The sequence below is a fragment of the Furipterus horrens genome, unplaced genomic scaffold (genome assembly GCF_987537825.1).
Source record: "Furipterus horrens unplaced genomic scaffold, mFurHor1.1.pri manual_scaffold_11, whole genome shotgun sequence".
Taxonomy (NCBI): domain Eukaryota; kingdom Metazoa; phylum Chordata; class Mammalia; order Chiroptera; family Furipteridae; genus Furipterus; species Furipterus horrens.
Window position 1 is genome coordinate 54313239 of NW_028327181.1, and position 26313 is coordinate 54339551.

The 26313-nt window shown below is 57.1% G+C and overlaps 2 protein-coding genes and 1 long non-coding RNA gene across 4 annotated transcripts in view; 1 reads left to right on the forward strand and 2 right to left on the reverse strand.

Moving 5' to 3' along the window:
- Positions 1-21816, reverse strand: KDM6B (lysine demethylase 6B). The gene is made up of 24 exons (XM_090291490.1): positions 21709-21816; positions 14830-14946; positions 9896-10022; positions 9513-9645; positions 9280-9421; positions 8972-9070; positions 8648-8867; positions 8446-8538; positions 8194-8355; positions 7899-8111; positions 7461-7811; positions 5131-7358; positions 4914-5040; positions 4700-4805; positions 3709-3914; positions 3536-3600; positions 3383-3454; positions 3142-3290; positions 2896-3010; positions 2620-2807; positions 2329-2470; positions 1887-2013; positions 1609-1779; positions 1-1487 (listed from the first exon to the last, which is right to left on the reverse strand). Exons 5-24 carry the CDS (start codon positions 9414-9416, stop codon positions 1464-1466), a joined length of 4995 nt encoding a protein of 1664 aa, XP_090147616.1. The 5' UTR covers positions 9417-9421; positions 9513-9645; positions 9896-10022; positions 14830-14946; positions 21709-21816; the 3' UTR covers positions 1-1463.
- Positions 19373-26078, forward strand: LOC149997660 (uncharacterized). 2 transcript variants are annotated; one of them, XR_016514061.1, is made up of 7 exons: positions 19373-19522; positions 19659-19762; positions 21030-21170; positions 21935-22070; positions 22817-22953; positions 23050-23194; positions 25382-26078. It is a non-coding gene; the product is annotated as an uncharacterized LOC149997660 (long non-coding RNA). The 2 variants fall into 2 exon arrangements; XR_016514060.1 differs by having other exon boundaries at positions 19375-19762.
- Positions 22292-26313, reverse strand: part of DNAH2 (dynein axonemal heavy chain 2) — a 102527-nt gene continuing 98505 nt past the window's right edge. Inside the window, exons 80-88 of the mRNA XM_090291489.1 lie at positions 25260-25451; positions 24879-25063; positions 24397-24625; positions 24176-24327; positions 23939-24053; positions 23275-23451; positions 23107-23181; positions 22787-22937; positions 22292-22652 (exon numbers count right to left, since the gene is read on the reverse strand). Of these exons, the coding sequence (XP_090147615.1) occupies positions 22498-22652; positions 22787-22937; positions 23107-23181; positions 23275-23451; positions 23939-24053; positions 24176-24327; positions 24397-24625; positions 24879-25063; positions 25260-25451 (1431 nt within the window). The 3' untranslated portion in view covers positions 22292-22497. The remainder of the gene's footprint in view (positions 22653-22786; positions 22938-23106; positions 23182-23274; positions 23452-23938; positions 24054-24175; positions 24328-24396; positions 24626-24878; positions 25064-25259; positions 25452-26313) is intronic.

A 26313-nucleotide genomic window follows, 5' to 3' on the forward strand; every position in this document is an offset into this window, starting at 1 on the left:
CCTTATCCTGGAATGCGGCTCCAGGAGTAGGCACCCCCATATGGAGGAGCAGACCAGAGAACTGGACATTCCACAGGCGCCTCTGGGGAGGGGTTCACCCTGGCCGGGGTCTGCGCAATCTCCCCATCAATCACGGGCTTGCAGCCCTCCTCCCAGTACTCTATCACCAGCACACTATAAACAGGATTTTTTTTTTCTGGTTTTATTTTTAATATTAATATTCTCACACAAAAATCACCGAAAATAGGGGTAGGATTGGGAAGACCCCTCTGCCCCTGGGGCAGAGAGACAGTGCAGTGCGCAGGGGAGGGACTGTAAACTCCCCACCCCTCCGCAGCCCCAGCATGGAGGAGAAAAAACTGACAACACGAAAATATAAAGTCCCAGAGAAACTCTTCTGGGGTGTCCCTGCACCAGGGAGGCTCTGGCCCTGGGCTGTTTCACGTTTAAAAAGAAAAACGGGGGTGGGGTGGCGGGCGCGAGGGGAAGATCCGTGTTTTTAAAATTGGCCGGGGCTGGGAAGGACGGGGTTCCTTTTCCTCATAGTTTTTTATTTAAAACTTTTAAATTTTTTTATTTTATTTATTTTTTTACAAAATACCATTTCAGTTCCCACTTCTTCCCCTACAGTACAGGAGTCGCTCACCCTCAGGCAAGGTTGGGGTTGGGGGCGGGGCGGGGAGGGGGACTGGTCCGAGAAAGTGCAGGACGTAGGGGAGGGGAGCGGGTTTGAGCACCATGAGATCCCGGCTGGAGCCGCGGATGGGTGGAGACGGTCGGGCCACACTGGGGCGTAGGGAGAGCCCGGCGGCGGGCGGGCAGCCCCTGGAAGGACAGGCAGGATGGCTTGGGGGGTGCGGGAGGTCGGGTTTTCCCAAAAATGAATAAATAGGTGAGTGGGACTGTTATAAATTAAAAACAAAAACAAACAAAAAAAACAAAATACAAATCATAACCAAGTGAATAAACAAGAGACATGTACAGGGATCACAGCTAGCATTGGAAATAAAAAGAGGTTCTGGGGAGGGGTAAAGCCCATAGAAAGAATCTCATTAAAAAACCTCGGCTGCCGTAACATCTATGTACATACACGAGCCGTGCGCATCTGCGCCGGGCAGGCGGCTGGCAGGCGTGAGGGAACCCGTATGTGACCCCCGCCGCCGCCGGAGCCTGGTCCTTGTGTCTGTTGCTAAAAAGGCCAAAGTCGGTGAGGGGAGGCGCTGTTGGGCGAGGGGCTGCCAGCCCCCTCCCCCGTCTCCCTTTTTTTTTTTTCCTTTTTTTTTCCTCGTATTTGTTAAAAAAATTTTTTTTCTTAATAAATTAAGTGAAGGGGAGCTGCCATTGGGGTGGAAGGGCTGGGCCCGACCCCCTTCCCGGCCAGAGGCGGGACCTAGGTCCAGCCCAGGCGTGTGCTGGTGGCCCCGCGGCGCCCTGCAGCGGGCAGGCGGGCGGGGCATCCGGCCTCATCGAGACGTGCTGGCGGGGGCCTGCGGGGAGAAATTGGGCGGGGGGGCTCAGGGGCAGGGGCGGGTCGGCTCACCCCACAAGCCCGCCCCCTGCGGCTCCCAGCCCGTTGGCCCGCCCAGCGCCGCGGCGCCGGGGCCTCACCAGCGTGAAGGCGTCGTAGGTCTGCGCCAGCTCCTCCGTGCGGTACTGCTCCAGCACGACCACGCCCTGGAGGCCCGCGCTGCGGCGCCGGGCACAGGCCTCGCAGTGCACTAGGTAAGTGTTGCGGCTGCCATTCTCGCTCGTCACGAACAAGATGTTGAACACCTCCACCTGGGACGGGGAAGGGGCGTAGTAGTAGTCACCGGGAGGAACGCTCCTGGGACTCCCTCGTCCCGGGAAGAACAGAGAAGCACAGGAGAGGGAAGCAGCCCACTCACGTCGCACTCGTTGCAGTAGTAGGCAGGCTCATCCTTGACCCGGCCCTGGTAGGCTATTTTCTTCCCTGCCCGCACCAGGCTCTCCCGTTGCACCTGGCAGTGCTTCATGGACTGTAGGAGGCAGAACCTGGACGAGGGGCGGGGAGTGGGGGGTGAGGCAGGGCAGGAGCCCTTATCTGCTGGGCCTCATCCACACACGGGTCATATCCCGTGACCTGGGCTTCTGAAACAGTTGAAATTTCATGTGTGCTTTTGCCTGTTTTGGGCCACTGTCAAATAAAACGACTCAGCAGTAGCCTTGTCACCCGCCTCACCACTTGAACACTGCAGGACGCATTGGGTAAAAGGTAGAGAGATGGAGAACGGGGTAGCACTTGACATGCAGAACAAGACCAGGACCAGGTCTGGTGGAGATGGGCTCCCTCTCAAATAAGATACTCACTTGATCATCTTGAACAAGTCAGGGTCGCTGATTTTGACGGTGCGAGCCACGTTCCAGGACACGTGAATCATGGGCACAATGGATTTGACGTTCTTTACCTCGTTCCACTCATATCGTTCCAGGGCCAGCTGGTACTGATAGGCTGCGGGCCAGAAGGGGTCACTACAAGATTCTCAAACAACCCCCAGCTACTTGGATCCCAGCCCCTTCTCTCACAACTGGCAGCCTTCCAAACTCCCCACCACGAGGCTCCGCCCTTCAACACTGAGTGGCTCTGTACCCTACTCTCACCGGTGAGGGGCCCAACGTTCCAAGCGATGTTGTTGCACCAGCCGGTGGCCTGCACCCAGTGCACGGTCCCAGCGTTAATCCACACGAGGTCTCCAGGGCGCTGCACGAAGCGGTACACAGGGATATTGGAAGCATAGAGGTCATCCAGGATTGGCCACCAGGAACCTGTCAGGTAGTCCACACCGTGCCTGCGGGATGGGCTCAGAGTCAGATGGAAACCTGGGGACCCAGAGACGGGACAAGGGGTGTGGACCTAGTGGGGAGGGGGGCCCGCACCTGTCGCAGAAAGCACTGATGGTTTCCCAGTAGTGCTCGTGCACTGCAAACCACTCGCAGTCGCCCGGGCCAATATTGATATTGACGGAGCAGAAGTTGTTGTTCTCTTGGTGGCCTGCAGGGGGCAAAAGAGAACGCCTGACTGGCCTAGATGGGCCTGCACTCCAGTACAAGCCCACCCTTTTGCCTTCATTGGCTGACGGAGCAGCACCGACACCAGCCCCGCCCCCAGCGCGCTTTCCGCACCTGGTGTTCGGCTGCCGGGGACCTTCATGTACAGCTGCACCGTGTTCATGCCCAGGATCGTGTGGCCCACGTGGCTCAGCATGTTACCGGTGGATGTTACCCGCATGAATGCAGGCAGCTTCAGCAGCTCCTGCAGTTGTGGCTTCCACCTGCGGTGGTCAGTAAAAGTGAGAGACTAACCCTGGCTCTGCAGACCCCTCAGCACTCCTGCCCCAGTTTTGCTGGCCTCAGCCCCACTGACCGCTTGGCATCAGACAGGTCGATGTTGGTGCCAAACTTGATAATGTGATGGTTCTTCGGATCTGGTGTGCTGCTGCAGGGACAAAGGCACACATTGGTGGAGAAGCACGGGGAAGGGAAGAAGGCATGAAAGGAAGGGCATGCTGTACGATACCTAGGAGGGGTTCCTGTGGTGCTGTCTGGCTCCTCGGACTCCTCATCCTCACTCTCCTTCTCCTCCTGCTAGGCCACAGGGCTGGGTCAGCCACCTTCCAGGAGCCTTCCCCCAGCAGCCCTACTTCAAGTCCCCTGATCCCTCACCCCTGCCTCCCTCTGCGCGCCTCTTACCTGCAGGGACTCCTGGAAGGATGAGGCCTGGTACTGTGCGTACTTGGCAATGGTGGTGTGGGAACGGGAACTCTCACAGGGCCAGATCTGTCGAGTGCCCGTCAGATCCCAGTTCTCATCCGAGGGCTGCTGCACCTGGGTGCGCACTTCCACGGTGTGCTCACCACTCGCCTCCACCAGCGTCTTGGTGGAGAAAAGGCCCAAGTCTGCCAAGGGAGGGCCAAGCAGGGCGTCGGGGCAGAGGCAGAGGGCATGGGGGGAGGACCCAACTCACTCTGTCCCTTCTTACTCCCCAAGCCTCTGACTGGACATAAGTTTCACTGAGGTCAGCCCAGGAGGAATCGGCAAGAACCCCAGCCCCACAGGAAGCTGGGAAGGTTGGCCATCCATCACCAATCCCCTTTCTCTCACTGCTGCTCTGAGCTTCAGCCCTCCCACTAGAGTACTCAGGTGGACATGAGGCCACGTGTGCACACAGCAGGTGCTTAATGAATGGCAGATTCTTTTATCATTGGATGCAATGATTTAATCAAATGGAAGCCTGGAACATGCTTTAAGTAAGTGGAAGGAAAAACACAGGTATAGAGAAGCAAGATTGATTTTTATATTTCTATATGGTTCCCTCTAGTTTTGTGTCTGAAATCTTGCACAATAAATGTTGAAAAAGAGAAGCCCCAACTCATGAGTCTTCAGGAATACTTTATAATCTGTATTCTTCTCATGTTAATCACCAAGACGACCAAAAGTGACTCTAACCACGCCCTGAGATACATCCCCTCCCCACTTGCCCACAGTTGGAGACACAGATGGGAGAAAAGTCTGAGGCCAGCTGACCCATCATGCAGAGAACCCTTCCAATATGGCCTACCTATGACTGAGGAGAGCTCACTATAGCCACGCTTCTGGGTCTTCCACATGTGGGGGCTCTCAAAGGGTCCCAAAGCCCAAAATCCTTGCAGCCCTCCCCAACCTTCCTGCCCCCCACACTCACTGAGCCGCAAGGAACCTGCCAGGCCCCGGATCACGGTGATGGGATTTCGAGGGTCTGTACAGAACTGCAGCAGCACTGGTGAAAAGGCATCCCGTTTGCTTTCCAGCTGAGGGACGACCAGGAGACAGAGCTAGATCAGAGCCCTGTCCCAAGCTCAGGGCACCCGAACGGCCCCTAACATAATCTTAGAACCCTGGGGTGGGGGCACACATACATAAATGCTGGGTGTGGGTGGATTGAGTTTTTCCCGAGGCAGCTTCTCCTCAGTGTTGATCTTCGGTTTCACAGACTGGGCAGGAGAAAGGTAGGACTCTCTAAACTTCCCTTTCACCTTGGCATTCCTGTGGGAGGACAATGAAATAAGGACAGAAATATGGTGATGGGGGAAGGGAGCCAGGCCAGCAGCTTCAGGGAGACAGCCCCTAACTCACTTGCTGGCACGTACGACATCAGCAGCACAGTGGCTGATGGTGAGGTCCGCCATACGCAGCCTCCGCTCTTCCACCTCAGAGGCGATAAAGGTCTCCTTGTCACCACTCTCTACCTTGATAAGCCGGATCTTCAGCTCCTTGGGGGGCCCTTCACTAAGTGATCTCAGCTTCAGCATGTCAGCCCGGCTGACACCTGGTGGCCCTGGAGCTTCCTCCCGAGACTTCTTCCCAGGAACAGGGGCTGATGCAGGTGTGGGCTGGGCAGAAGGTGCAGGAGCTGGTGGAGGGGCAGGAGCTGTGGGTGGCTTGGCCTTAGAGGCCCCACCAATATCAGGCCGGGCCTTTTCACGACCCTGGATCTCCTCACTCTGCAGGTCCAGGTTCCCAAGGACCCGTCGGCTCTTTTCTTTGGGGGCCTTGGCCTTGGCCCTTGCCCTGCCCTCACGGGGCCGCCGACCCACAATGTCCTTACAGGCCCGCCTGTGCCTCCGATGCTCCTTCTGGTGCTCCTTCTGCTGCCGTTTGCTGCTGCCTGGTCCTGCTACTGCCACCGCCCCACCACTCTCCTCCTTGGCCTGGGCAGGGGGCAGCAGTCGCTCAGTCCCACTGTCCACTGGGTCTGTTGTGTCCACAGGGTCTACCGTGTCCACTGGGCCTGCTGGGTCTGCAGCACTCCAGCCCACCCGCTCCACAAGGGTCTCACAAGCCCGACTGATTTCTTCTAGCACCTCAGACTCAGAGCGAGCAGGGGGCAGAGGCAGGGGTGGGGGCGGCGGGGTGGGGGTCATGGGGCCTGGGGCTGGCTCTTCGCCTGCCCTATGCTCCCGGACCCAGGGCCCGCCTGAGGTAGAGAACTGAGATGACGAGGAAGCAGAGGGCTGTGGGGAGCCCTGGGCACTAGGGGCCACTGAGGTGGGAGGCGGGGCAGTAGCACCTGATGGGGGGCTGGGGGAATACTGAGTGGTGGGCAAGGGCCCAGGACGGGTAGAAGCAGCTGCTCCAGACCCCCGGTAACAGTACTTTTGTCCCTCTAGCACGGAGGCCAAGGATTTGAGCAGGCTGGCTGGGCTGGCTGCTGGGGGGAGTGGGGGTGGCGGTGGCTGTGGGGGTACAGGGAACTTGGCTAGTGGAGGTGGTGGTGGTAGGACTGGTGGTGGCTTCTTCTCCTGTTCTTGGGTGGCGGTGGTGGTGGCGGCAGCGGTGGTGGTGGCTGTGGAGGCAGCGGCGGCAGCAGCAGCAGCAGCGGTGGTGGTTGGGGCTGTGTCGGTGGGGAATGGAGGCTGCAGAGATGCAAAGGGCTCCTTCAGGGGGGGTGGGGGCGCTACGCCTGCCTCCTGTTGTTGCTGCTCCTCCTCCTTGCGAATGGATTCATCCAGCATCTTCATGATGTTGGCCAGCCCATCAGGTAGGATCTTGAATTCAGCGGGCTCTTCAAACTGGTCCTCCAGTGGGGTAGGGGGAAAATCAAAGAGTCGCGTGCCTCGGGCAGGCAGTTCCCCAACCGTCGGCGGCACAGGCTGGGGGACTTTATTCAGGGGACCTGGGGATGGCCCTGGCCCTGCCTCGGGGGTCTTTGGGAAGGAGACCCTGGGCCGAGGGCTCTCCGGGCGCCTGAAGCTTCCTGAGGTATTTTGGTGGCAGGAGGAGGAAGGAGCTGGAGACAGGGCAAGAGTTAAGGGTGCAAGAGGTGGTTCCTGGGGACTCAGTGTTGGGCTGGGGGGCTGTGAAAGGGGGTCCATTGTTCTGGCCAAATAGGGAGGTGGGGGGAAGGACACAGGCCCTGTAGCGCTGCTGCTGTGGCTGCCATTGTTGCTGCTGTTGCTGCTGCTGCTGGTGGTGGTTGGGGGAGTAGGAGGGGTGTGCGAATCCTGAGTGCCCACAGAAAAACGGGGGGCCAGAGGCCCCAAGAAGCCCTCGCGGTGCGGGAAGGGTGGTGGAGGAGGGCGAGGGCGTCCCTCAGCCCCAAAGAAGAGATCCTCTAAGATCTCTCCATCTTCACGGACTGACCGGCAGGCTGGGCCCTTCAGCCAAGCAGGGGGGTGTGGGGGGCGTAAGAGGCGGGGACAGGGGGGTGGAGGAGGTGAGGGAGGGCCAGGTGGCAGAGACAGATGGGGAGTGGCAGTGGGAGCTGCCAGGAAAGGTTTCCGACTGCTATGTGTCGAGGGCCCCAGGCGGCCTTGGTGAGAGGCAACCTCCAGCGCGGGAGTTTGGTAATGGTCAGCGCCGGGCTGCAAACGAAGGATAGAGTTGGTCAGAGGTTTGCTACAGCCACCTCAGGCAAGCTCCCACCAATGGCCCCACTCCATCTTCCACCTGTGGTCATCACTCACAATGCCTGGGCTCGGCTCCATGCCCCGGAGACCAGTGTTGCTGCTGCTGCTGCTGCTACTGCTGCTGCTGGTGGTGCCAGGGAGGCCAGGGGGCCGGGAAGGGGCGTAAGGCACACAGGCGGTGGTTGCTGCTGGTGAAACGCTGGAGTCCATCCGCGACCTCTGAACTCTGCTCTCTCTAAGGTCACTTCCGGGGGGACGGGTGGCAGGAGGGCAGCCATGGCTCTCTGCTCCTGGGGGGCGGGGGCCTGGGCCTAGGGGTGCAGCCGGGACCAGCCGGTGGCCAGGGGGTTGCGCAGTGTAGTTTGGAGCTGGGTATGGATATGGGTGAGGCAGTGAGTGCCGCTGCTCCTAGGGGAGACAAATAAGGACACTAGGTGAGGAATGGAGGATAGAGACTTTCAAGTGAGAGAAAACAGTCAACAGACAAGTGCGCACCTGGCGCTCTGGGGGTACTGAACCCTTGCGCTCGGAGCCCCAGGCATCTCCATGCAGGGTACTCCACAGCCCCGGCTTGGTCAGCTGAAATGGAGGGCTGGTGGCTAGGCCAGGCAAGGGTAGGGGTGGTGGCGGCGGCGGCGGTGGTGGCGGTGGCGGTGGCGGTGGTGGTAATGGTGGTGGTGGCAGTGGCAGCCCTGGGGGAAGGCCAGTCTAGAAGAAAAGGGGGTGTGAGAACCCCATTCCTTGCACCAGTCCTCCCACTCACTGCCTATCTGCCCACATACAACCGTACCTGCTCAGAGTTGCAGCCTCTCCTGCGTTTGCCTCCAGGGCTAAGGCCCTCCTCCCCTGAGGGGCCTGAGAGTACAACAGGAGGCACAGGCTGCACCACTGGGGATTCAGCAGCTCGCTTCACTGGGGGACCCCCCCGCTTGGCCCCGTAGTTCCGCTTGTGCTGAGGACAAAAAGAAAGGAGGGAGAATGGCTCAGGTGTATGTATACCTGGCCCGGCCCTCCTCCCTAGCCCACCTAGCCCTGGCCTCACCTCAAGGTGCAGCAAGTTCCATACTTGCTCCAATGGGGGCAGGACCTTGGCTCGGTGCTGGCAGGAACCAGCATGAAAGTTCCAGAGCTGGGCCTGGGAAGGTAGGGGAAGGGTGCAGGGAACAGGACAGAAGCAGGCATAAGATGAGGGCATTGAGCCAGAAGACACAATCCTTGCCTCTTAATGTCCTGCCTCATCTCACCTGCTGTAGTCGGCCGATGTGGGGCCCCAGTTCAGCCAAGCTTCCTCCATATCGAAGGGCGCTGTGGTAGCAGCGTATGGCCTCCTCACTGTCATGCTCTGACTCGTATAGCTGCCCAAGCTGCTCCCACAGCCCAGGCTGGGCTGGCTCCCGGAGCAATGCCTGCACACAGCCATGCAGGGATTCCAGCTTTCCATGGAGGGGTCTTGGGGTGGGTGTCCTATGGAGCAGAAGGGGTTGGAAAGAGGGGTTGTCAGGGTAGGGGAATTCTTCCAAGGCCCCAGTCTTACCTCCCATCCCCAGCACCTCTGAATCTTCACTCACCCTGGAATATAATATGGTTTGTTGGGGTGCCCAGAGCTACTGCCATGTGAAGAGGATAGAGGAGCAGAAAGTGGGGGCTGCCCAATGCTGGCAGAGCACCTAGAGAGAGAAGGGGTCTGTTAATGTACATCAAGATGGAGCAGTCTTGTCCCATCTAGGAAAGAAGGGACTGGGGTAATAAGAGAAAGCAGCTGAGGACTACACTGACACCCATAGAATGGCAGAAACCCAGAGAATGACAGCGATTGAGGGGCACAGGAGATGGGAAGACAAATTCTTGGAGACAGAGAGATGGCCCAGGTTCTCACCTGCCTCCAGGCAGCCATGCACTACGAGGAGGGGGATGGGGCGGGCAGGAGCTCCAGGCCCCAGCACAGCTCAAGCCCCCAAGGGCAAAGGCTTCCCGTGCAGCGCGGGCCCCTGGAGGGTCCACTGCCCGATGCATCCAGCCTGAGTCAGGGAAGAGATTATGGTCTCACTAGGGGCACAGCCTGAGCTGCCCATATACACACAACCAACCCAACCCTAGTCTTTCCCTTACCAGGTCAGCAGTGGCCCCAGGAGCCCTGGAGATCGGGCACGGCCCCTGCCCCAGCTCTCTGGGGCTATGGTCCCAACTCCAGCCGCTCTGACAGGAGAGCCCACTGCCCCCAGATGGTCGTCCACAGCTAATTCTACAGAGAGGAGGAAGCAAAGGAGTGAGTGAGCTGGCCAGAACACAGGGTTCAGGGGCTGGGCTGGCCTGGCATCCCGCAGGTCTGTCAACTGCGCAGGCAGTGAGGCCTTGGCTTTCCCTGAGAGGTAGGCCCACTGGACCCAAGGAGCCCCTAGAGGCCCAAGAGAGTGGTTAGGAACCGGGAGTAGTAGCATGGAGTGGGACAGTCAGTCAGTTGGGAGCCGACAGTCAACGCCGCAGGAGTTTACCGGGCCTCCGGCCTCCGTGGGAGCGTCCTCTCAAAGCGTCAGCGAGCTCCAGGAATCCAGCCAATCACAGGACTTCCTCTCTGCCCAGAAAGCCAATCATCACCCGCGTCTCCGCCTCAGTAACAGCCTGCCGGGGGCCAATAGGAACAAGGTTAGCCCGGCCGAGCGGGCGGGGGAGGAGGGGCGGCAGAGCCGGACAGACGAGCTCGGCCCCGGGTGACCCCGACGTGACCCGGCGGCTCCTACTTAGGGTCTCCATCTCGGACCTGACACCTGGGGCCAGCAAGACATTTAACCGCGTGGGTAACGGCGGCGAGTCGCACGCGCGGGCTGGCCTGGGGGGATACCTCTCCCCACAAGTCCCACGCAACCAGAGACGCCGGTGCTCCCCGCTAGTCCGCCAGAGGAGCCCATCCCCTAGTCCACCGCCGTAAGACCGATGGACCTTAGACAGAAGCATAACGCAGACGAAGGCGTCGCTCGCCTTCCTCACTTCACCTCTTTCAGTTCCTGACCTCCTCACTTCAAGTGCCCCCTGGAACTGCTCGGACTTCTACGGCAGCCAAACCCACGCTGCGATCTGAGCGCTCCATTCCCCACACCTGACTCCATCCCAAACCACAGTCAAGCTCCCAGCCTCATACCCAGTTACCTTCAGATCCTCCACTTCTCCTGGCTAAGTCTTCAATATCAACTGACCCCCCAAAACAAACCCCAACTTGTGAGAAGTCGCACACCACGATCCCCAGTGACCCCTCTCGCGTGGCTCCAGTATCCTCTATGCCCTTCCCCGCTGGGGCCACGCGGTTCCCCACGGCCCACGTGGCCCCCGCCCCCCAAGGGAGGGGGGATTTCGGGGGTTGCCCGTGACGTGGCTACTTGCGCAGCGGAAGCGGCGTGTGTAAGAGTACGGGGGGGGGGTCCTTCGGGAGGGAGGAGGGCGGGGCCCGACAGGCGGTGACATCACCCTTGTCCCACTCTCACCACCCACTCCCTTAAAGAACCCAGAACCAGTTTCACTTCCTCCTTCACGCCCCCCCCCCCCCAATCCCTTCCCGTCGGTACTAGCTTGACCCGCAAGGACGCAGCGATCCCGTCTCCTGGGCACCTTCCCTTTAGCCCGTTCCTCCTTTTCGCCTCTCAGACCCCAGGATCTCGGTCCCTGTTCCTCCTCCTCTCCTACCCAGCGTTCACTCAAGTAGGGAGCCGGCTCCGTTCCCGAGATCGGTCCATTGAGTCTAGAGTACAAAGAACTGCGAGAGGCGAATGTCGAGTACAAAGCAGCGGGGGCGGGGCCAGGGCTCCAGCTGGAGCTCAGGACGGGAAGGAAGCCGGGGGAGAACGAGCAACCAGGGGCTGGGGGCGGCTGGAAACTTCGCCTTCACTGAAAAAAGTCTGCGCTGTGGGGAAATTTCCACCCAGCCCACAAGGGCAAGCGGGTTTCTGGTGAATACAATCCTCCCTCCACTGGGCAAGGTCGTCTGTTTGCATGCAAGAGCTTGGAGCCTACAGGTCCCGGCGTGCCACTCCTTGCCGATCCCTGGCAGGCGCTTAGGCTCTGCGGACCCTCCCTGAAGTTCACGTGGAATTTCTGCCAGAAGTCACTCTCCTCACTATATAACCTTTCGGTCAGTTTCCAAGCTCTGGGACAAGTACTGCGCTTCACTACCGTCAAGTATAGCCTGGCTGGCTGCTTCCCGTCACCCCCCAAGTCCCGAAACCCATGGCCCAGACATGGGAAAACGGGGAACCAGGGGGTCCAAATATCAGAGGCACAGATCCCCGCTTGGGAAGTGATGCTGAGGGCGCTGCCAGTTACCAGGAAATGCAGTTTCCCCTTCTGCGATGATGACACTTCCCCACTACCACTTCCCCTTTCCCACGAGGAACTGACTCAGCTTTCCCTAAACCAGCGAGTCCCCGCCCTCCAGCCCCTTCCCACCTTTATCCACCCCACCCCCGCCGGAACTCAAAATACAGCAGCCCTCACTAGAGGACAAAAACTTCGGGCATACTAGACACTCACTCTCGTCAACCACCGTGGATCCTTGTCCCCACCCGGGACTCAGGCGCGGACCCAAACGCCTGACTCCCCATCCGCCTCCCGTACAAAGCCCTCCCTCGGGGTCTGATTCAGGTTTGAGGTGGGGGGCCGTGAGTCACCCTGAAAACCTTCCCCTATTCCCACTGACTCAGCCCCCGCCTCCCTGAAAACACAGACACACAGTCATTGGCAGACACAACTCAGCCCACACACCGCTCACCACGGGTCCCGTGGAATTTCCCCTCTCGTCTTCCCCCACGACGGCCCCTCCCTACGCCCGGCAGCCCCGACGCCGCCGCGCTCACACCTGTTCCCCAGGCGCCGGCAGTCGGCTCGCGGTCCACTCTCACCTCCACTCTCGCTTTGGGGCAGGAACAGCCCTCCCTGACTCCCAGTGTACGTAACTAACCAAGAGGAGGGGACAACCATGGACAGGCACAAAGACAGACACCCAGACTCCTCAACGCCAAATGAGAGATAGTTACAATCGGCCAAAGTCAGCCTGCAGGGCAGCATACTTGTGGGGCAGGCATTCCAGCCTCTCCCTCCAGAGACCCACAGTCCCGGGAGTCAGCAACTCATAAAAGGGTTAACGCCTCTCCAGCCGGAGCCACGCCCTCTCCATCCGGGCACTCCCGACTAAACCCAGCTCCGCCCCCTCCATCCGGGCTCCAGACTCCGGGACTTTAACTGACCCCCCCCCCCAGAGCCCCGAGAGAGACCCACTCCATCAATCACACCCACTTAACTCTCTGCGCGCTTGAAGCCCAAGAAGCCCCTCCACGAACCGCTCCAGCCACGCAGGACGCAGAGTACAGCGCCAGACAGGCGGACCAGACTCAAATGCTGACCAAAGACAAGACCCCGCAAATAGAGCTTTACCGAGCCGGCAGTCAGCAGACATGCTGCACGTGCGCGGAGGTGGGGCCCGTCCGGGAACCCAGCCGCACCCGCTCACTGCCAGCCCTCATTCTGCCCGGTGGAAGCGAGGGGTTACAGCTCGCTTCTTACCTGGGGGAAGGGGAGGCGGAGGCGGAGGAGAGGGCCCTCGGCTGGGGCTCCACTGTGACTCAGCCACCCGGGCAGGCCGCCCGCTCGGGATTCCCTTCCCCAGCCCTCTCCCTTGCTGGCCCCTCCCCGCCCCCCACCGAGGAGTGACAGTGCCCGCCCGGCCCGCTGTGTGTCACTGCGAGCCTTGTGTCTGCCTCTGACTGGACCGCTGTGTTCAGCAGTCTGTCTGACAAGGTCGGCTGTGTATGGGCCCCGGTGGGGGTCTCCATGTGCACCTGCATATCTGCTCGTCTTGTCTTCAGTGCCTGTGTCTGACGCGTTCCTGTCATTATGCCTGTCTACATGACTCTGCGCCGCTGTCTCTGTCTCTGTGTGTCTGCCTAGCTCCGGTCTCGGTCTTTTGTCTGGGTCTGCCTCTGCATCACTTTCGTGATCACGTGTGTCTCAGCACATACCCTTCTGTGTTTGCCTTCGTGTTCCTGAACAGTCAGGGAAATACTGGAGCAGACTGACCCTGCTAATTCCTCCCCTCACTCCCTTAAATCCTGATGTCTCGCTGGATCAGCAATTCTTATGTTTGATAAGTATTTGGGTGTCTGCCTTCATTCACGTTCTGTCCTATTCCTCAATATCCTTGCTTATCCTCCAGTTCCCTGGGGCTCCCACTATGACAATTGCTAGCATTTACTGAATACTTATTACATGCCAGGCACTGTGTTAATCACTCTCTATACATTTTTAAAACTCCTCCCCAAGATCTGATGTAAATTACTTTTATCACCTCATTTTATAGATGAGGAAATTGAGGCTCAGGAAGGTCAGGTAACTTGGTCAAGGTCATTCTGCAAGAGGATAAAAGAGCTGGGCTTCTTTCCAGAGCCTCATTCTTATCACACTTCTATAATTCCTCTGTCCTATTGTCCTATTCTCCCTCTGTTGGTTTTATCCTTACAGGCCACTTCCTGGGTCAACCTGCCCCTCAGCTGTACCCAGGTTACCATCCCAAATGCCGCATGTCCTCTACAGAAGGTGCAGGGAGGACACTGCAAAAGACCTCAGAAGCCATTGGTTTCTTGGCAATGATACTCATTCGGTTAACACATTCATTAAACACAATTCTGTGAGGCACCCCAATGTGCAAACCATCTTGCCAAAGAGAGATACATAGGAAAAAAACAGTCCCACTCAAAAACTCAACAAGTATGGAGAAGAGCAAAGTACAGTCAGAGAACTTAATTCCCTGTGTTAGGTACCATCTTTTCCCCTACAGAGGAATGCGGGGGTGGTGGGACCGCAGGATGATGCAGGGTCTCAGGCTGAGAACTGGCAGAAGGAGAGAGGTAAGCAGCAGAGGAATAAAACTTAGGGTGTGGGGGGCAAATGCTGTAGTGCAGTAGGGAGAGAATGGAACAGAAGGAGATCTGGAAGGAAAGGTGAAATGCCAAGACTGCCATGGCAACAGCAGGTTGTTGTAGCAATGATCCCCAGTATCCAAATCCACAACTCTTGTAAGACAAAGCCCTGCTCTCCCCTTCCCAAGAAAAATCCTTCCAGTGTATCTCACCTCTACTCTCCAGCTTGCAAACTCTAGCTTAATGCAATTCAATAAGCAACTGAGTCGTAGCAATGGGAGATTTTCTGGTGGTAGTGGAGAGGCTGGTGAAGTACAGGGCTGAACCATTCATAGGCAACAGAGGGGAGCTCCATAAACTAGGAAGGCTGACTCACTCAAGCACCATGGTGGGAGGATGCTCAAAGTTAGACTGGATTATTCTGGGGGGTGGGCATGATCTAGATCACACCACTCTTCCTCAAGCATGTGGTTCAGAACTGGACTGTTGGGGTAGGGTGGGGTGTAGTGCTCAGGGGCAGTACTCACCAGATGGAGTTTAGTGTGTCCTGTCTCATTGGAATCAGTGCCCCAGCAGTGGGTTGCAGCAGACCACAGTGGGTGAGGTGGGTGGTATTACGGGGCTGGCATGGTGCCTGGGGGAACCTAAGAGAAAAAAGCCAGTTAGAGGTGGGTTCTCCCAGTCAGGAGAATTTCCCTGTGCTATCTTCCCCCTTATTGAGAAACCTGGCTCTGGTGGTCAGATAGGATGGGAACATGTTTCCATGGCAACCAGAAAAAGCCATATCCAAAGTGGTCTTCCAGCCTTCCCCTTTAGGAAGCAGGCTGGACCTGGGGTAAGGGGGAGCATGCTATGGCATCTGCATAAGTCCACGGTGGTCACTCAACCCATGATCCCTCTTCTGACTGGACCCTTCTGTTAAGAGTACCTAGTGCGAGTAAGCCCTGCTACCCCCAACTTGTGAACCTAAACCAGTTTCAATCCTGGCCCAGGGCAAGATCCTCTTCCTTCAGCTCAGCCTCCTCCCTAACCTTATCAAGACACTAGTCAACCCCACCCTCTGGACTCTGCCCCCTCCTCTTCCCCCAGGCGGGTGCAGGCAGGTCTCCAGAGCAGCACAGGTGGCCAGACTAGATGAACAGGCCCAGCAGGGAGAAGCCTTCCTCTTCAGCAAGGACTATGGTCCTTGGTCTGGAAGTGGCCTCTGCTGCAAGCCTCCCTTCCATATCCTGTTTCCCCATCACCTCCTTCCTCTGTGTGGTCTAAGAAGGAGATAGAGGCCCACTCTCTCCTCGACTCACTCTGAGAGACAAGCTAGGTCTTTTAGCATAAGTCCAAGGCCAAGAATCAGGTGTCCATCCAGGAGTCAGACCTAAGTCTGACTTCACCTCAAACTCACTCCTCAGGGATCTGTTTTCTCCTCCTTTAGCTACAGTTCTCTGTCATTAAGGACGAAAATGCTTGGGCTACCCCAGACAGTTGGACTCTCAATCCAATCTCTCCATTCCCTGGCCTTCCAGCCCCCATGCTTCCCCTGCCCCAGAGACTGAGGCCTCCAGCCCCCAGCCTCCATGATGCAATGTGCAGCAAGCTGCCTGGGCTGCTGATGACACTGCCCCCAGGGAGGTGCTATTTCTGACCCATGCAAGGCCCCTTACTGGGCCAGGGTAGTGATCAGCTGCAGGCTAGGGAGGCCTGGCTGGCAAGATGCTTCTGCTGGAGAAGGGAGCTTGAGGCTGGAACCTGCCAGGACAGAGACACCCAGAATGTGGGACTAGGGAGAGAGAAAAGCAGAGGGAGAGGGAAGTATGAACAGAGGGGGAGTGAGTGAGAGAGAATATGAGAGAGAGAGACAGAGACAGAGAGAGAGAGAGAGAGAGAGAGGGAGGGAGAGAGAGAGGAGTGTGTACCATTTGTGTATGTTGGGGGAAGGGGACGCTGGGGAGGCTCTAACCTGGAGAGAGAGGAGTGTCAGGCCTTAGGACAAACCAAGAGGAGTGAGGGGCAGCCAAGGGGGTCAGTGGTGTGTGTATGGGGTGTCTGGACACCAGAATGGGGGAGGGGCCAACAGCCATTTAAAGGGCCAGCCCCAGAGCTTTAATCACTCACCAGTCCTGGCCCCAAGCCGGAGGCTGTAATTCATCTGTCCAACAGCTGGGGTGGGTGTGTTTGGGGGGGGGGGGCATGTGGACTGGGAGAGGGAGCTGGGGGAGGGGCTGGGGCTTTCTTGTGCACAGAGCCAAACAACAAAAGGGGAAGCTGAAGGACCAGCTCCAATGTGCCCTGCCAGGCTGCTGACCTGCAGACCTGCCCGTGGCCCCAACCTGGTGGCCAACAGTCTCTGTAGTTTGGACTCAGTGATTCTTGGCCAAGGATTCCATGAACCCAAAGGTGGGCCTTGGAGAAAGCCCAGGCTAAATGCTCCCCAGGGCAAACTGTCACCCCTCCTTGCACTTTTCCAGCCACAGCAGTCCCAGACCTGGCAGGCCCCACAACAGACTCAGCCTGAAACGCCCTGCTCTTCAGCCAAGCCTTTCTAGACGTGGGCTGCCGGTTCCCCTTCCTGCTGGCGCAGGGTGGCAGTGGCCACACCAAGACTGTCCCTTTAAATCATTACCACCCCTGATTGTGTGGACTAACCCAGGGCCCTGCCCCCCAGGCAGGCGGCTCGCCCCCCCCTCAATGAGTCCCCAGAAATGTGAGGGCCATTTAAAGGGACAACAGAGGCAGCCAGGTTGCTAACCGCCCCCACAGCCCCACCAGGCACAAACACTCACAGCCCCTTTCCCAAGCGACACAAACCCCTTGCCCCTCCAGAGGGCCCCCCAAATTCCGGTTCTCTCCGCACCCCTAAGACTGCTAGAAGGAGAAAGGGGGCCAGAATTGGGGGGCGGGGAACTGGGGGAGCAAGGGAAGGACAGGGACTCCCTCCTTCTTCAGAGCCCCAGGGGACAGGTCGGAAGGAAAGCAAAGCCCGAAGAAGCAGCGAGACAGAGCCCCAAATGGTGCCACGGGCAGACCTGGGGCTCACAGGCTGTCTGTCGAGCTAAAGGAAGGGAGCTGGGCTGCACGAGACCACGGCGCGGCCAGCGGGCGACAAGCCCAAGTGGGGGAGATGGAAGAAGGAGGGCCTGGGGAAAGAGGCAAGGCCAGGGGAAAACGAGGAGACGGAACCGGGGAAAGGGGTCGTCCGGGAGGGAGTGGAGGAAAATCCGAGAGGAGAGGGCGAGACAGGCCTGGGTTACCTGCTGGGTGTCTGTCCCCCGGCGGTGCCCCCGGAGTCCGGGTAGGGAGGGGGGAGCAGCAGGGGGGGAGTGGGGGCTGGGGGGGGCGGGGGAGACGGTCCCTCCTCTGCCTCCTGGGCCTGCCCCGGCGCTTGCAGCCTCTGCCTCCCTCCCTCCTCCTCCCCGTCCCCGAGTCCCGGAGTCAAACAAAGAACTGTAGCAGGCTCTCCCCAACCCCCTCCCTCCTCCTCCTCCTCCTCCTCCTCCTCCACCTCCTCCCTTCCCTCCCTCCCCACCAGCAGGCTCCCTCCTCCCTTCCGGTCTCTTCCTTTAACTACCGCCCCCCCCCCAGCCCCCAGCACTAGTCTCTCTCCACCCACCCACCCCAACCTTTCACACACCCCTCAGCATAGCCCCGTCCCCGAAAAGGAAACTGTGGAGTCCCTTTGCAAATTGAAAGGCTCCAGAAAACAACATGGGGAGGGGACTGGGGTCGTGCTTAAAAGTCAGAACCACAATACAATTATTTTATTTTCACAGCCAGAGGTATAGTCCTGGCTGTTTCTTCTCCAAGAGGAGGAAAAATAATCCTGAAGAAAGCAATACAAATCTGACTAAAGCCTTCATTAAATAAAGTGCACAAAGCAGTGGAAGCTAATCCTCATGCCCCTTCCCTCCCCCCCACCACCACCAAATTAACACAAACTCTTCACTTCCCCCTAAAGAACTCCTAAGGTACTGGCCAGTTTAAAGCAAGCCTACCAACTTTAATAATAAAAATAATAACTAACACCATTTAGTGATAAGAAGCATTCATTCAGTGTTCTTTCTGCGCCAGGCACTGTGCTTGCTAAGTGCTGTGCATAAATTATCTTTTTATCCTCCCAACTGTCTAGAAGGTAGGTACTCTATTGATATTTAAATTTTCCAGATTAAGAATATGAGGCTCAAAGAGGTTGTGACCTTTCCAAGTTCCTATGGCCACTAAGTGGCAAAGCTGGGAATGGAATGAAGTCAGATCTGACAGCCCAAGTTCCAAGATATATAAAAAGAGAAACCAATTTTTTCCACTACCATAACCAATCCTAGGACCCGAGTCCTCGCTTAAGGATGAGATCCACCTACCTGCACTGGATAAACATACTGACTTCTCAGTCTAATACTATTTCTTGACCCTTCCCCTCACTGTTGGGGGTGGAGGTGGGGGTGCCATTGATTTAAGGTCAGAGATGAGATGGTGTCCAGTGAATCCTCCATACCACACACAACTCTTCTCCTGGGGGTGGCTGGCTCGTCACTACTCTCACTTCAACACAAATTAACACTGGGCCATAGGACGCTAGGCAGTACAGGAGGTGGAAAAGTAAGAAGACATCTGGGAGGCTCTTTCGAGGAAGAAGGGGGCTTGGAGAGAGAGCTCTTCTGTCACTCCAGGGAAAAGTGACCCAGAGTTCTTAGTCCAGCAATCGGTTGTATAGTCTTCATACCACACCCATGCCCCTCCCCCTCCCCCTCACAAAACTCCAGGCCAGGGTTTCCCACCTGCTGGATGCTAAGGCCAAGGGAAGGGAGACGGGGAAAAGATGGCAAGGGCCTGGATCTGAACTCGGGGCAGAGTTGGGGGGCCGGAATGGAGAGGGTAAGAGGCCTCACTGCCTGGCAACCATCCCGGGGCACATGCACTGGTGACATCATCCCAGGCCACCTCTAACACCGACCTTTGACACGTAGGGGCAGAAAGGGGCCGCTGGCTAAGCTTCCTGGGAAATAGCTTTAGGAATTCTGGGAACCCGAAAAGAAAAGGAGGGTGGAAGCAGGACCTGCTCCTGTCTATCTCTTTTACCCCCCAGTATGGCTCCAATCCCTGGCACTCGGGTCTCTCGGCTCCACCTCTCCGCCTCCAGCCCTGACCTCCCAACCCACATTTCAGACGGAGTCCCGACACGCCTCCCGGAGATACTGTGCCTTCTCTCTTTTGGGCGATCTCGGGTGGGAGGTAGGAGGATCGGGCGGGGGCGTCGGGTCCCGCGGGACTCCGTCTCCCATCTGTGAGATCCCCCGTGCCCCTGCCGGCCGCCAGCCGGAATGTGTCTGGGTCCCCAACTCTCCTGCCCCTCCCCGCGCTGTTCCAGGGCGGAGTCTGTGGAGTTGAAACCAGGACACGGCAAGAGGAAGAGTTATATAACCGGGAGAAGCCGGGAAGAACGAGTGGAGACGGACACAAACAGCTCGAAAGGTGCCGAGGGAGGTGCAAAGAGCCCCTGGGCGAATGGGGAAGAAACGTTAGGGATGCGAAAGGTTTTGGTGCATATCAAAGAATTCACACGAAGGAGCGCGATGGCCGGGGAAGTCACCTGGGCCATCGGGGCTTCCCCGCAGCGCCCTCCCCTGCCACTAACAAACAACAGTTGGGCCCGAGCAAGTGAAACCTCGGGAAAGGGCGCTGGAACCCGTTTGGTTCCTCTTGGGGAGGCAACCTAAGCCAGAGCCCGGGAAGGCAGCAGCGGTGCGTTTGGGGCCGAAAACCACAACTCCGCCCTGCCCACCACCTGGGAGAGTGGTGCGCCAGCTGGGAGGTTGGTGGGAAACAGGTAGCCGGCCCATCCCATCCAAAGCTGGAAATTCATGGTTCCAGACCTCGAGAAAGAGGGAAGGCGGATCCAAATGTCTGGGTCGGGAGAGGCAGAGGGGCCCAGCCCAGCAACACCTAGCCGACTCAAGGGGGGGACGGTGAGCTGCGACCCGCAGCGCAAGCGCAGGGGGGCGGATTCCGACGTGTGCGGCGGAGGGAGGGGCAGTGGGCGCGAGCGTGTGGGAGTGCACGTGCGGGCCCCCGGCAGCTACCCCTTCCCTTTCTCAACCTCTGCCCCTCCCCTTTCCTTCTTCCTGTCGCTCTATAACGCCTCCTCCACATTGGCTGCCAGGCCCTGATGTCAGGGACGTTCGCTGGAGCGGATTGGGTGGACGTGAGAGTTCGGGAATCCGGCTCGGTTGTCTAGCTCTCCTGTTACTCTGGCAACAAAGCAAGCAACCCCGGGGTGGGGGGTAAGGGGAGCGGAGCGGAGCGCCCCGCCGGGGTCCCGCCTCCCTCTTAACTACCGCCGAGTCCTTTTCGGGGCCTGCTCGCTGCCTCCTTTCCTTCTTCCCTGTCTCGAGAACCAGGCATCCTGCCCTAGACCTTCCCCAGTCTCCTAGGCTCCCACACTCGCCAACTCCCACCCCAAGTCACAGCAACAAGCCACAGTAGACTGGAAGCAAATCTGCGTTGCTTAGTAACTAACTCGCGTGTCCCCTCCCCACTATTTACCCCAGCCGCCCGAGGCAGAGACCGAGTCCCCAGCCCCCTTCCCACCCCATGCCTTTCGCCCTCCCGCCCACAATTTCCTGTGAGGGGCCGAGATGACAGGAAACCGAAAGTGCACCTCAGCCCACCTTTCCCTCTGGCTGGGTAGGGCGACTTCGGCTGCTTTCACGGCCCTATCCCCCTACTTCACTCCCCTCAGCTCGGGCTGTGCGTCTCGCCCTCGCCATCTCGTGGCTACATCGGGAAGCTCAAGTACGAAGAAGAGCCCTAGCCTAGAGAGGGCAGAGTGAGGCAGGACCAGGGATGACAAGACGAGCGGGATGAAGTCGAGTGGAGGAAGGTGAGGTGCGGCGGAGTGGGCGGGCCGGAGGCCACCTCACGGAGGCTATCGGGGCTCCTGGTCTAAGGGTCAGGGCTGGAACTATAACCCTCACTCGTGATAAGTACTGGGGAGGAACTCGAAATGACCCCAGGATAAGAGACACATCACTGCTTGACCAAGGCCGACCTCCAGGGCCTTCGCACGGACCTACAGTATTTGCAAACTCTGACCTTTAGTTCTACCCTGCAGTTAGGAACCGTCGGGCCCCGCCCCGCTCTATTGTCGGGAAGGGGAATCCCAGCCCAAGGGGACTGGGAGTCCATTCAGGCCCTTCTTACCATCCGGAACCCAAGCCATCTGCCTCTCAGCCCTTCCCCCACCCCGCCCTGCTCTCTTCTAGGGGACTCGGTTGTCCTGCGCCCCAATCTCATTCCAGTGCCTTTGCCGAAATCCAAACGTCCATTCCCAGCTCTATTGAGCCTGCGACTCAGGCGTCCCGCCCCCCTGAGAGGAGATGGCTTCCCTCTTTCCAGACGCCCTCGCAGTTCCCCGTTACCTGATTCTAGGGTGTCCCAGGTGTTCAGACTCCCCAAGGTCTCCCAGGGGGTCGAGCGGCCCCCCCACCAAGGCCGGGGCTGGGGGGGCCGCTCCGCCCCGTGGCGCAGTTGGATTTTCCAACACAAACACCGCCCCCCAACCCCGCCCCCTTCTCGTGGTCCCGCCCCTCCTCGCGCTTAAGTCCCCCCCCCCCACTTCCTCCGGCTCTGCCCCGCCTTTTACAGGTCCCTCTCGCCTCAGCACAAGTGCAAAAAAAGATACTGAATGCGGTTTGCGAAGTTCGGGGTGCAACGAGCGTGGTCCAGCCCTGATCCCTGTCTGACAAACCCCTATTCCATTTGGATCACGCGCCTTTCCAAAGTAAGTCCCGCCCCCCATTCTGGCCCAGCACTGAGACTTAGCCACACCCCTTTTAGACCCTACCGCGCTGCCCATTCATCCGAGGTCAAGGCAGCGTCTCATGGCCTCCCACTTCCCTTGCTTCTTTTCCCAATCCAGTAGCAGCTCACCGGAGCTCTCCGGTCCTCTGTAAGGCCGGGCTTCCTCCCCAAGCCCCAGCACCACATTGAGAGACTTAGGGCTTGTAGTCGCGGGTTTTTTATTGCACTGAATTACAACTCTTCCACCTTTATGGCTAGCACACTTTTATCTCCAGGGCCCCATCACACAACAGATTCAACCAAGGTCAAGGCTTGAGTGAGATCCAGCCTCAGTCTGGGTTGCATTTTCAGCTTTGGCTTCTAGAGTTCCCAGCCATCTCTCAAGCGGGGAAGAAGAGGAGGCCTTCTCAGCTGTCCAGACTCATGAGTAGAGCAGTGCCCCTCTTGATCCAATGATCAGATGTCATGGTCCCGCACCGGAGGTCAATGCCAATGACAAAGGAAGCTCTATCTGAGCTGCCTGCCCGGTTGGGATAGTAATAGCAAGGACAGGAGTACATACCTGAGGGAAAAAAGAAGAGAAGGAATCAGACCCCTGGAGCTTCTGGGAAAACAGGGCAGGAGCAGGCTGAGGGGAGGGATAGAGCAGAGGATGAGTTAGAATCCAAGCTAGGCAGGTCTGAAGGTGTGTCCCACCCTTGGCACTCTTCTTTCTGCTCTCTGTAGGCCGGAAGTGGATCGTGGGCATGAGGCAGACAAGCTGCATGGGCTCTGCCTCCACCAAGCAGGAATTCTTCCGGTCCCAGCCAGCACCCTCCAGATACAGGCCTCGAACCCAGACACCATCCTGGGGAGACATGAGGGTAGGTTGGGAAGTCAAGACTGTTGGTTGCTGGTACCCCTGGCCTGCCACCTTTCTCCTCCCTACTCAACCAATTGTTTCCCACCTTTGCTCCCAGCACCCCCCTCCACCAGACCTGCCTTTGCTCATAGCCCCAAACACATCTGGCTCCCACCTTGGGTGGATACACGAGGTTACTGTCATCCACAGTGGAAACGATAAACTCCCAAGAGAGGCTGTCCACTGAAATCTGGGGATTAAAGGTGAGTATAAGGGAGGACCCTCAAAGAAGAGAGCAAATATATGTCCCCTAAATCCCTAAAACACTTCCCAAATGGCTCACATTGTTTTGGCGAGCTGAAGACTGCAGTACAGCAGTGAGGAAGCCAGTGGGAAAGGTGAAGCCAGACAACCAGAAGAGCACAGGAGGCCGGGCACGACTAGCCCACAGCTCAAACTGTTCCACACGCAGGGCCAAGTCCCGGGTCCATGCAGCCAGTGGTTTTTGTGAGGGATATGCCTGGAGGAGGAGGAGGCAGTATGTGATCATTCATTCATTTATTCATGCATTCAAGTTCTTATTTTGAGCACTGGGAGCAGATATAAGAAGAAAATGTGGTGTCAGCCCCTACTCCCCAATTTTAACTGAGTAAAGTGCTCCAAAAGCTAACTGCCAAGAAAGAAGCATAAAATGACAACTATTTTTTAGCAATGATTATAGTAACCAGTCACCATTAATGAAACACCTATGAAGAGTTATGCACAGTTCTGAGAATCCTTGAAACATCCTTGGAGAGGTTAATAGCTTGCCCTGAGGAAGCTTCTAAGTTAATATCTTGTGCAAATTCAGTCAGTGAATGACAGAGCCATATTTCAACCTTGAACCTGCCTGGCTCTAAAGCCCAGGCTTACTGCATTTTGCTATATGCCTACCAAGAACCAGGAGATTGGGGGCACAGGGGTGAGAGCTCATAGGTGGAGTAGGATCAACAGTGGTGTAATCTTGCCTTTCCCCAGAGCGGAGGGACATGGGCATCAAAGATGCAATTGAAAATCTCTTCCAAGCTTGTAGACATGACGATGAGGCCCTGGATGCCTTTTTCCAGATCTGTCAATGAGAACCTGAGCAGGACAGGGTGGAGGGTTAAAGATGGGATGGGCCTGGAAGAGTCACCCTAGGCAGGAGGTCAAGGCCTTTCCTCTTGCCACCTCCCCACATTCTGCAGAGCCCCTCTTCGTCTTACAGGATGGTCTCCATAAGCTTATTGTATCTCTGGATCTCCTGCAGAAGGACCACATTGAGAGGCGAGGGATCCAGAGCCAGCAGTTTTCGGGTCCCCTCATAGTCGATCATTTCAGGGATCTTCTGTTTCACATCAGTGGCCAATTCCAGGACCTGGGGAGGCAGGAGCTCTGAGTGCAGCCCTCTCTCATGGCTTTCCCTCCCCCTGCTGTCTGTTCTTACCTTTTCTTCCCGGCTCTGGCCTCCAGCCCTGGAGGGTGTAATCTGGGGTTGTAGGGAAAGCAGAGTCTCAAAGAGAGTCCGTGCCTCAGTGATCTGGGATGCCACATCTGCATTGGGGTGCTGGCCAAAGGCCTCAGGGGGGTCCATGCCAGGCAACATGCTGATGTACTCCTTATAGGAGGCCAGGCTCCCATCCTTGGGTATGAAATAAGTCTCCAGTGCTGACAACCTGGAGAGCCACAGCATAATTATCACCACATTGTGGCTTCAATGTCACATCTGGGGCTTCAATGTCAAGCCAAGACCCCAGCTCTACCTGTGTCCCGTCTGTCCAACTCTCTGCTCTTGCTCTTCCTCCCAATCCCCCACACTCTGCCTTCTCCCACTCTCATGTTCTCTCCTCAAACATTTCCCCTTCCCCCAGTCCTGCCACCTGGTCTCTGTGTCCTCTGGCCCCCTGTTCAGTGCCACCTCCCCCTCACCGGTAGGAGGGTGTTGATAGAGATTGGTCACAGAAATAGTCATTGATGTAGGTGGTGAGCAGGCGCTGGTCCCAGTCATCCGTGACGTGGCCACCGTAGTTGATGCCGGCAATGAGGTACTTGAGCGCATCCCAGGGTGTCTCCTCATAGTCATCCAGATAGAGGCTTAGCAGATTCTCTGACACCTGTGCATGGTCCCAGCCCAAACCCCCGGCCCCGCACACAGTTACTGCAGGAACTCTTCCAGTGGGGCTGCTTTTCAAGAGATTTCCAATGGGGCTTTAACAGAGGCTTTCTGTCAGTGGATATTCCCACAGGGGAGCCACAGGGCCAGAAGTATAGGAGGGCGGTTGGCATAAGGGACCCCTGGTTAGAACAAACCTCAAAGTCAGAGTCATTGAAGCCATAGACAATGTTCCAGCCCAGCTGCAGGAACTTTTTACGTTCGAGTAACACAGAGTGGAAGAAGCAGAGTGCAAACAGCAGCTTCTTATACTTGGCAGGTTTGGAGCAGCGGGAAAACTGTGGTTCTGTCATCAGTTGGTAAAGACGTGTCATGTTGGCCTTTAGGCCCTGGGGACAATGAAGTACAGAGAAGGAATGGCAGCCTCTTGCTCAGCCCTGCCACTAGCACCACTGCACAGCTGTGGAGGCTCCTCACTGCACAAGGCACTGGCTGGAGAGCTGAGTAGACGCTGGAATCTAGCCCTTGATCGGCCTGCCAACGTGTGCACTCATTCACAGGGCTGAATGCCTTTCCCTAATTCACACAGAGGCATGGTATGGACTAGCGGCAGCCCTACCTTCTTGTCCTTCCACTGTTTATCCTCTCAGCCAAAATGTTCTCAATGGTGGGTAAGCGAACTCAATTTGGGAGTACCAGAAAATAGGAACAAAGACAAAGATATATATGCAACCATTAATTAACAAAACATATTACGTGTAGATTAAAAGGATTACAGTATAGCCATGGCTCAGTTGATCAGGCATCTTCCCGTGAACCAGAAGGCTGCAGGTTTGGTTCCTGGTCAGGACACATGCCTAGATTATGGGTTTGGTCCCCAAGAGGCAACCAACTGATGTTTCTCTCCCTCTCTCCCTTCCTTCTCCTCTCTAAAATCAATAAGTATGTCCTCGACTGAGCATAAAAAAAATAAATGACATTTAAAAATAAGAAAATAAAAAGGCCATAGTATATCATCAAGGAGGAACATTCTCTGTGATTGGGTTTATCAGGCTTCATGAACAAGTTGGGATTTGGGCTGAATCTTACAAATGGGAAAGATATGACTAGGTTGAAAGGAGAGACTTAGTTTCCAGGAGATGGAAAGAACTGAAGGAATAAAACACAAAGGGGAGAATAAGTGAGAAGATAAGTCTAACTGAAGTCAAGTGCAAATGTTCAGGTCAGGTAAGAAGAGCCATTAACAGATGA

What these genes read in the sequence shown, in the direction of transcription:
- KDM6B (XM_090291490.1), bottom strand. Translation starts at nt 9,416, where the DNA reads ATGCATCGGGCAGTGGACCCTCCAGGGGCCCGCGCTGCACGGGAAGCC. An exon ending in GAGGCTGCAACTCTGAGCAG is followed by an intron (nt 8,112 to 8,193) that starts GTACGGTTGTAT and finishes CTTTTCTTCTAG; the next exon opens with ACTGGCCTTCCCCCAGGGCT. An exon ending in GACTTGTTCAAGATGATCAA is followed by an intron (nt 2,014 to 2,328) that starts GTGAGTATCTTA and finishes CCCCTCGTCCAG; the next exon opens with GTTCTGCCTCCTACAGTCCA.